We start from the raw sequence: 10,378 nt of genomic DNA, 5'->3' as shown, positions 1-10,378 counted from the left end.
GCTCTACAGCGATCGACCCCTAGGACACATGAGAGTGTCGAGGTAGTGATACCAATGCCACGCCTTGCTTACGAACCAACAGATAAAGTGTTAGCAAGGCAGCAGAGCTCACCGTTTGTTCCGGCAATTGAGAATGCACCGTTACCCTCAAGCTTCCACCAGCCCGAATTCACTATTTATGAGGGGAAGTCAAACCCCTACATGCACTTAAGCCACTTTCGCCAGGTTATGGCCGTATATCGACGAAACGAGGCCCTAATGTGTATCTTGTTTCCTTCCAACCTTGGTAACCTGGGTCTAACATGGTTTGAAAGGTTGCCAGAAGGTAGCATAGCTTCATGGGCGCAGTTGGCAGAGGCATTTGTAACTAGATTCAGAACAAACACCAAGACATCAGTGGAGGTTGACCAACTACTCTCCATTGACATGGGCGAGAAGGTTACGTTGAAGTCTTACAACAGTCAATATTGGGAGACTTTCAATCAAATTGGGGATTGCCCCACAACACAATACAAACGGGGTTTACCGACAGGTAACAAGTTGAGAGATTCAATGACGATGATGCCATCCCTCACAATGGAGGCCCTAATGGAGAGAGTACATCAACACATCCAGGTAGAAGAAGATAGCGCCCGCACTAAAGTAAAATCTGGCACAACAGCGATACCGGATAGAAAGACTGCAACAAAAGTCAACACGATAGAACAACCGAGCAAGAATGGGTGAGGTAGACAAGCCAACAGAGAGGACCCCCAATAAAGGAAGTTGAGAGTCCGCATTGCTATTACCACGATATTCAACAAACTTATCTACCGAATTCTTAGCGAGATATGTAACAAACCCTTCGTTCGCCAGCTAGCCAAGTAGGGAGAAGCCCAAAGGGGCTGCGATGATAGATACCGTTGCACCTTCCATGATGAAAAGGGGCACCGAACTGAAAATTGTACACCATTGAGGCAACATCTGGAGGAGTTAGTGGCCACTGGTCATTTGGACCAGTATATAGAGGGGGGAACACAGTTGACCCCCCAGGATCGCAACAGGCCAAATAGGATGCCGGTCGACGGTCCACTCAAAGGCATAATCAACATGATACATGGGATCATCGAACCTGAGCGGGTATGTGAGCTCAAAGGAATGATCAAAAAGGCTGAGCACTTGAGAGAGGTACTAAGTGCACAACCTACCGTCAAAAGGGGAAAAACGGAGGCAACGAACGTCATCTCCTTTTCTGACATAGACTTGGCAAGGTTACAATGCCCTCACAACGACACATTGGTGGTCACTTTGCGCGTCAAGAACTTTGACATCAAGCTAATCCTAATTGACCAAGGGAGCTCCTACAAGAAAATGTACTACGAGACCTTTAAACAACTAAAATTGGAGGACAGAGACTTGGCACCCGCAATATCTCCCTTAGTCAGCTTCAACTCAATGTCTGAATGGCTGGTGGGCAAGATAATTCTATCGGTCAAAGCAGGAACGATGACGAAACAGATGGAATTTTGGGTATTGAAAGTCCTTTCCACTTGCAACATAATCTTGAGAAGAGCATGGTTGCACGCCATGCGATCAGTTATATCAACCTACCATCATGTGCTACGGTTCCCCAATGAAACTGGAGTGATTGAAGAAATCATAGGGGACCAAATCATGTCAAAACAGCTCTTTGTCACAGTAAATGACAGCCGAGTCGCAAAAGGGTTTGTACAAATGGTAGAAGCGCCAGAAAGCAACAAATTGTTCATAGACAATGGCAAAACAGCCAAACAGAAGGCAGTGGAAGACTTGGTGGAGGAAAGGATGAATGAAAGGAACCCAGAAAAGTTCTTTTTGCTCGGCTCGTCTCTGTCCAGCGCCAAGAGAATAGAGGTCATGGAATTTTTGACCTCTAACATCGAAGTGTTCGCTTGGACGCCGTATGACATGCCTGACATTGAGCCTAATTTCATCTGCCATCAACTTAATGTCCATCCAACTGCCAGACCAATTATATACCGAACTCGCCGACCAGCACTCCACCATGTAGAGATAATGGCAGAGGAAGTGGGAAACTTGCTGGAGGTAGGAGCAATTAGAGAAGTACACTATCCCAGGTGGATCTCTAACACTGTAGTGGTACCAAAAAAGAACGGCAAATGTCGTGTTTGTGTGGACTATAAAATAGTTAACAAAACATGCTCAAAAGACAACTTTCTCCTACCACGAATAGACCAACTGGTGGACCTGACAGCAGGGCATAACTGACTTAGCTTTCTTGATGCGTATCGTGGTTACCATCAGATCACTATGTATGAACCAGATCAGGAGGTCACATCGTTTACCACATCCAGAGGACTATATTGCTATAAGATCATGCCCTTTGGCCTAAAAAATACAAAGGCCACATTCTAATGAATGATCATCAAAATGTTTAAACCATTGTTAGGCAGAAACAATAGAAGCTTATATAGATGATATGGTGGTCAAAAGCAGAAATGAGAGGGACCATCTCAAGGGCCTAGATGAAATGTTCCAAATTTTGAAGTCCCACAAGTTACGTCTGAACGCATCTAAATGCACATTCGGTGTAGGGTTAGGCAAATTCCTGGACTTTCTAGTGACCAACCGGGATATAGAAGCTGATTCCTCTTAGATTAAAGCCATCCAAGAACTGGAGAGGCCCAACACGGTCAATGAGGTACAACATCTCACTGGCCTAGCAGCCGCACTAAACCGATTTATAAGTCGGTCGTCAGACAAGTGTTAACCGTTCTTCCAAGCACTGAAGGCCAAGTTTGAGTGGGATGATGAATGCAACCACGCCCTGAAAAGTCTGAAAGACTACATGACCTCACCTCCATTATTAGTGAATCCAATACTAGGAGAGGTGCTCTTTTTGTACTTAGCAGTATCCTAGCATGCAGTTAAAGTAGTGTTGGTAAGAGTTGAGGGAATATAGCACTTGCCTATCTTTTATGTGAGCAAGACAATGTTGGGCGCTAAAACAAGATACATGCCGTTAGAACAGCTGGCCTTAGCTTTGATGATGGCCTCAAGAAAATTGTCACACTACTTCCATGCCCACACCGTAATTGTCTTAACGGCCTTCCCCTTAAAAGCCTTGTTTGAGAGGGCAGATTTTTTTGGACGAATTTTGAAGTGGGCAGTGGAGTTAGGGCAGTTCGACGTTAAATTTCAACTAAGAACCGCAATAAAGGCCCAAGCTTTGACAGACATCGTGGCCGAGTTTGCACCAGGAAGTCATGATATTTACCCGATCGACTTGACCGAAGCAACTAAAAGAAGGGAGGGAAGTGTCACAGGAATAATGTAACCCCCAAAACAGGACGCCCAACTGCGTAGTAAGCCATTCTGGCCTGAAGAAAGGGAAGAGGAAACGAACCGTAGCACCACCACCAAGGACTCACCCAAAGGCAAAGTCTTGAGACAGTCAAACAATGAGGATCAAAGCCCAACTATAGACATTAACTTGGAAGAAGACATCAGCAACGCCCCTGATCCCAAGACATCATCCAATCCCTCCACTTGCTGGAAGCTATTCGTCGGAGAAATGTGAAAACTCTTCGTGGATGGAGCATCCAACAGGCATAATGTAGGACTTGGCATAGTTCTCATCTCACCGGATGGCCTAACAATTGAACAGACAGTCAACCTTTGTTTCCCAGCATCCAACAATGAGGCGGAGTATAAAGCATTGTTAGCAGTTTTAAAATCAGCACTTCGCATAAAGGCCACCGAGCTGATGGTGTACAGTGACTCCCAACTGGTAGTCAACCAGATTTCAGGCGACTACGACGCGAAGGATGATAGGATGGCTAAGTACCAAGACTTGGTCAGAAAGGAGATCATGAAGTTTGAAGTAGTCCGGATAGAACAAATTGGCCGGGAGGAAAATAGTAAAGCAGATGAGCTAGCCGGTTTTGCATCAATGGCAGATACATTTATCCCACACCCATTACTGATCGACTTTCTACCCAGACCAGATATTGAAGAACCCAAGGTAGCCGAAGCATGTTGTGCCGAGCTAGGCCCTTCCTAGATGGACCCCATCATAGTATTTTTAAAAGATGGCATCTTACCTAAAAAAAGAAAGAAGCCAACAAAATTATAGCAAAATCACAGCGATTCTAGCTCTCTCTATCATTAGCATTGTACAAAAAATTCTTTACAAGACCTTACTTAAAGTGTGTCCATCCCAGTAAGGTCGAGGCATTTTTGTTCGAAATATATGAAGGCGTCTGCGGAAGCCACCAAGGGGGAAGATCGCTAGCCTATAGAGCAATTTCACAGGGATATTGGTGGCCATACATGCAAGTAGATTTAGAGAAGTATGTCAAGAGATATGAGAAATGTCAGAAGTCACACACCAAATACATCAACCAGCCAGAGATCTTCTACCATTGACCAGGCCGTGGCCCTTTGCAATGTGGGGCCCACATATAGTAAGACCACTCCCAACTGCACCCGACAACAGAAAATTCTTTCTCGTAGCAACGGGCTATTTCACAAAGTGGGTGGAGACAGCAGCACTCGCATTTATAAAAGAAAAAGACGTCAATAAATTCGTCTGGTAGAACATCATAACTCAGTTCGGCATACCCAAGGCTTTAATATTCGACAACGACACTCAATTTGATGGCAAAATCTTTAGGGGCTTTTGCGAATAATACAAAATAGAATTCTACAACTCTACACCAGCATAACTCCAAGCTAATGGCCAGGCTGAGGCTTCCAACAAAGTAGTCTTAGATGGTCTAAAGAAAAGGTTAGAAAGAGCAAAAGGCAAGTGGGCTGAGGATCTTCCCCATGTCTTATGGGCTTACCGTACCACACATCGGCCATCAACTGGCGAAACACCTTTTTCTTTGGCCTATGGCATGGAGGCAGTAATCCCCCTGGAAGTAGGCCTCCCCACTATTAGAAGCCAAAATTTTGATCCAAACTTGAATGATGAAGCCATAGCCCTAGAACTCGACCTCGCAGAAGAATGAAGAGAAAAGGCATTGGTGCACATTGCCTCATATCAACAAGAGTTGTTCAAGAAATACAACAAAACAGTGCACCTAAGGCAATTCAAGATTGAAGATTGGGTATTGCGCAAAGTAATGGGCAACACTTTGGTACTTGGAGATGGCAAGTTAGGACCTAACTGGGAAGGACCATACAAAGTGATTGGTTTAATAGAAAAATGGGCATACCACTTAGAAGATATGAACAACAAAGCTGTTCCCAGGCCATAAAACATGGCCAATCTCAAACTATTTTATTTTTAGCTTTTTCTTAAAACATTTGTAATTTTTCTTTTTGCAATAAAACAAGTAGTTTTTTCCTGTAAAATTCCTTTCTTTGTAGAAGTTGTCTATAGTTATTGCTAACTGGGGGTAATCAAGACGGTTGGCAGGATTGACTAACACTTAGTTCTTTTGTTCTTCAGCCAAGATAAGGATCTAAGCTTAAGAAGGTTGGCAAGTTTGACCGGCACCTTTTGTTTTTCTGCCAAGATAAGGATCTACGCTCAAGAAGGTTAGCAGGTTTGGCTAACACATTTTGTTCTTCAGCCAAGATAAGGATCTACGCTCAAGAAGGTTGGCAGGTTTGACCAACACTTAGTTCTCTTGTTCAGCCGAGATAAGGTTCTAGGCTCAAGAAAGTTGGCAGGTTTGACCAACACATTTTGTTCTTCAGCCAAGATAAGGATCTACGCTCAAGAAGGTTGGCAGGTTTGACCAACACTTAGTTCTCTTGTTCAGCCAAGATAAGGATCTAGGCTCAAGAAGGTTGGCAGGTTTGACCAACACCTTTTGTTCTTTAGCCGAGATAGGGATCTAGGCTCAAGAAGGTTGGTAGGTTTGGCCAACACCTTTTGTTCTTCAGCCAAGATAAGAACCTAGGCTTAAGAAGGTTGGTAGGTTTGACCAACACTTAGTTCTCTTGTTTAGCCGAGATAAGGATCTAGGCTCAAGAAGGTTGATAGGTTTGACCAACACCCTTTGTTCTTCAGCCCAGATAAGGATCTAGGCTCAAAAAGGTTAACAAGTTTGACCAACACCTTTTGTTCTTCAGCCGAGATAGGGATTTAGGCTGAAGAAGGTTGGCAAGTTTGACCAACACTTAGCTCGCCCCTCAAACCGAGATAAGGATTTAGGCTGAGGGAAGTTAGCAGGTGTAATTACTTAGCTCGTTCTTCAGCCGAGATAAGGGTCTAGACTCAAGTAAGTTTGCAGGTTTAAACAAAACTGTTTTCTTTTAGCTGAGATAATGATCAAGCACTTCGGTCACAAAGGTTTTATAATTTCTTTTTTAGCCGAGATAAGTATCTCGGTCGAAAAAGGTGGGCAAGATAAGGAACGACCGAGCTAACCAGGCTAGCTAGGCTTGTATTAAAAGTAATACACTAAAAAGGAAAAAGAGTTGTAATCGAATAAAAAGATGTGAAAAAAAAAAAAGATTTCATTCATAGGTAAGTAATTACAAAAGGTGGGGCGTATTAGCACGATTACATTACAAACAAAAAACAGAGAAGACAAAGAAATTAAGCAAAGAGATCATCTAACTCAGCATCCAGGTCAACCCGTGCTTCGCCGCTGGAGAGGCTGGTTTGGGCAACCGCCTCTTGGGTTAGCTCGGTCTCGGGCTCCACGTCAACTGTGCTTAGCACTGGTTAGGTGAGCGAATCCACCCGAGCTCGCGGAGAAAGTTGGAGGCTGCGGTTGGTGTTGGCAGGAGGGACTTTGGATGGATCTGGGGCCTCTTCCTCCTCCCTCTCTTGAAAGAACTTTTGTTAAACCGCATTGGCATAGTCCGTCATATAGCTTGGTATAAAGTGAGGGGGAGGGTTGAGAAAGACTTCAGAATCAGGCCCCTGACCGAGCTTGGCAGCAGTAGTTTTCCACCCACACTTAAAGAAGATATTTTTGGACGACTCGCATTGTTGGACGTAGAGCTCCTCACCTTCTTTGAAACCACGCTCCTTAGCGTCCTCCATTTGCTTCTGCAATGCTTTTATATCGGCATCTTTTTTCTTCTCAAGCTTGGCCAGCTCTCGAAGATAACGATCATTCTTTTTGGCTAGAGGTTTGTTCTTATCTGCCTCAGTAGTGAAAACCTGCTCAGCCAATTGGTCCCGATCGGCTTTCAGCTCGGCGAACTTTGCTCGTAGTTCTTTGAGCTCGGCTTCGTTGGCCTTGCCGTCAGCAATGGCCGCCTTGGTCGTTCTTCTTAATTCAAGCACACGTTCGTGTGCAATCTGGTTCTTTTGCATGGCTTGCAGAACATCTACAGGTAAAAGAACTGAACGACAAGTTTGTAACAAAATTAGAACATAAGTGGAATTCAGCATTACCAGAATAAGTGATTTGTTAGCAGATCATATGGCCTTCAGCTCAGTTAGATGGGCGTGGTGCTCCATGTTGGCTGGAAGGCAGACACTTTTTGCTAAGTTAAATGCCAGAAGATGGTCCTTTTCGGCGCAAATAGAATCAGATGTAGTCACGGTGCGGCCCTTGAAAGACACAACTGGTACCCACACCGGAGGGGGAGATGGAGTAGCTTGGTGTCTACCTATGGATGTTTCAAGGTGTACGGCCTCAGGCTATTCGATTTCTTCTTCATCAACCAAATGCTATGTTTGGCCGGTCGTGGTACGCGGTCTCTTGTTAGGCCCGGATGATGAGGCTCTAGTAGTTTGTAGGGCGACCACGGCCTCACGAGCGTTAGCAGCTGGAGGCAGCTCAGTCTAGGCCTCAATTGTGGAGAAAGTGGTCTGCTCGGTAATAAGGGCGCGAACAAATCGCCTCTTTGCCATCTCTTGTCCTTCGGTAAAAGGGATTAAGTTGATTTGGGAAATAGTAGGGTTTGGCTCGGGTGAAGGTTCTAGGAGAAAGTCGGTAACTCTGGTTTTTGTCTTTCCATTGTACCAGTAGGTTGGCTCAAAATTTACCAACTCTATCCAATCTCGGTAGCGGTATCGAAGTGCGACACGAAAGGCGTCTAGATTGGCATAAGCATAATGTGATTTAAACTGGTTTAAATCTGCAAAATTGATAAGAAACGTAATGGGTTAGCACGGTGGCTGTTGAAATAGCAAAGAGAATTAAACCGGAATGTTTTTACCAACTGTTCCTTTATTCCAGTTTATATTGTAGCTTGGTACCAGCAACCCAAAGGAAATCATCATCGTTTAAGTCTTTGTCTGGTGTGTTTTTTATAATTTTTTCTCAGTCTCTCCTTGTTCTGAGGTAGTAAACCCAACCATCGTCATTTTGGCCAAGCAAGTATTGATGGAATAGCTCGGCCAATCCGAGGTTGAGGCCAAGCCGACGGTTCAGCTCGGCAATGCCATTTATTATTCTGTAAGTGTCTGTGGATAGTTGGGTAGGACATAATCTGGTTTGCCTAAGAAACTCGCAGATAAGGGCCTGAACAGGGAACCGAAGCTCAGCTTCTACGATTGATATAAGTGTAAAAGGAACGAAGCCCAGTTTGCCCTAAGGGGTGGTGTCTAGCTCAACTAAGAAGAGGTGGACGTCGTCTGGAATGTGGTAGTGTCTTCGAAATTAGGCTATAGCTCTAGGCGAGTCCACTAGGAGTCAGTATTTACCCATTTAACTTATAAATTGGTATGTTAAAATGAGCACGGCAGCCTAGCTCAACACTTGTGTGGCTTTGGATGGCTCGGTTGAGCAAAAACGCCCAGGGGCAAAGTGCAAAGGTGTGCCTGGCCAACCTAGTCAAGTCTGTAAAGTAGAAATAAAAAGTGTTATGCCTAGATGACTAGACTAGGCTAAGCAAAAAGGCAAAATAAAATAACCCTAGATCGGCTACAACTAGGTTACAGACTATTCCTAGTTCGGCCGTAAAGTAGGACTTTCTCAAAGTTTTTAGCTTGGTTATTGATCAACAGGTTCTTAGTTCGGTCAAGTGTAAGCCTAAAGGTAGCAAACAGGTTCCTAGTTCAGTCATAGCGCGATTTTAGATCAAAACTTGTGTTCTAGACTGATTTAAAATCCAACTAGTATGTTTTAGGTTTGAGCGTGTTGTTTTGGGTTTTTGGTATTTTCTCAAAACTTTGGTGGTCATAACACGCATATATGGAGCTAAAGTACTGCATTTTAGAAAAAGAATAAAAAAGAGAAAGAGGCATAAGCAACTTACGGATTTAGAGCGACAAGTCGAAATCCAATCAACAAGAGTGCCAGCCAAAAAACAAGCAGAGCAGGTGCTATAGTTACTTGGATTGAGACTGGAGGTGCAGATGTGGAAACTCAAAAGGCAAGGGAGAGAAGATGAACGATGAGGATGTTTGATTCAAAAAATGGATTTTTGTATAGGCGCAAAAACGATGGGACTTTTCGAAACCTTTTGATAAATGAGAGGTAGCTGTCACAGTACGGAGGAGCAATGAATGCATGCCACGTGTCCCAATAAGGACACAATGCCAGGTACGTAAAACGACGAGCTGCATAACAAGTACGGTCCTAGAAAGACCAGGATACCTAGAAACGGATGTATCTGTAGTTCGAATGGGAGGAGTATTCCAGCTCGGTTAGGTTGCTTTTTGTTCGGTTGGTTTAAGTATGTTAGCACGGCTTGAGAAGACTAATCTCAATCATGCTGTGCAGATAGAATTAAGGGGCAATTGAGAGGGTAATTTATGCATAAATTGGGTCGAGCTAAATACATCTGTTAGAATTGACCGAGATAGCTATAGTCTCTTAGGTATTGGGTCGAGCTATAGGCCGAGGTAATTATCACTGTAACCTTGGTCCTTGGTCGCGTTAGTCCGGTCAGAGGTGGGCTACTAATGGCCTGGTCTAGCGGTCATAGACCGAGGTATCAGTGGAAATCGGACCGAACTAAAGAATAACTCAACAGGGTGTCATTTCAAAGACAAGGTTGACTGAATTGACTTAATTAGCACCGAGCGGTGTAAGCACGGTTATGTCTTGTTCTAGCCGAGGTAAGAGTTGCAACTATCTCACTTAGATAAGCAATGAGTAAGGAGTTATCAGGATAGGCTTTATCCTTGGGAGTGTAATTCCTAGGAGGACTCTTATAAGGAGAGTTGGAGTCCTACTAGGATTGTGCCAGGTGGAATCTATAAAAGCTCATAGCAGGACCTATGTACATGTATCATAATTTCTACTCTCGAATACACAGAGCTTTTGTCTACTGTCTATTTGCTAACTTAGGCATCAGAGAGGTTTCCGGGATACACCCGCCGGCTAGCTCACGTTTGTGTTTTCAGGTGGCAAAGTGACGACATTTGGAGGAGTGTAAACTTGATCAACAAGATTATACAAGAAGATTATTTCTGTGCTCGTACAGATACATATTGCATTGGCATTCCTTTTCATTTGATTATTATGAATTTCGA

At 44.0% G+C, this 10,378-nt stretch overlaps 1 protein-coding gene across 1 annotated transcript; it reads left to right on the top strand.

Moving 5' to 3' along the window:
- Positions 1–258: 258 nt before the first annotated feature.
- Positions 259–726, top strand: LOC145800731 (uncharacterized). The gene has a single exon (XM_082890462.1). The coding sequence runs from the start codon at positions 259–261 to the stop codon at positions 724–726; it is 468 nt and encodes a 155-aa protein (XP_082746588.1).
- Positions 727–10,378: the final 9,652 nt, after the last annotated feature.

This window comes from Camellia sinensis, chromosome 10 (genome assembly GCF_055761805.1).
Source record: "Camellia sinensis isolate YWXY chromosome 10, ASM5576180v1, whole genome shotgun sequence".
NCBI classification, from domain to species: Eukaryota; Viridiplantae; Streptophyta; class Magnoliopsida; order Ericales; family Theaceae; genus Camellia; species Camellia sinensis.
The sequence above is the reverse complement of the archived record's forward strand: the minus strand, read 5'-3'. Positions and strand labels throughout refer to the sequence as shown.

Bases quoted from the DNA above. Each gene is read 5' to 3' on its own strand.
- LOC145800731 (XM_082890462.1), top strand. From the start codon at position 259: ATGTGTATCTTGTTTCCTTCCAACCTTGGTAACCTGGGTCTAACATGG.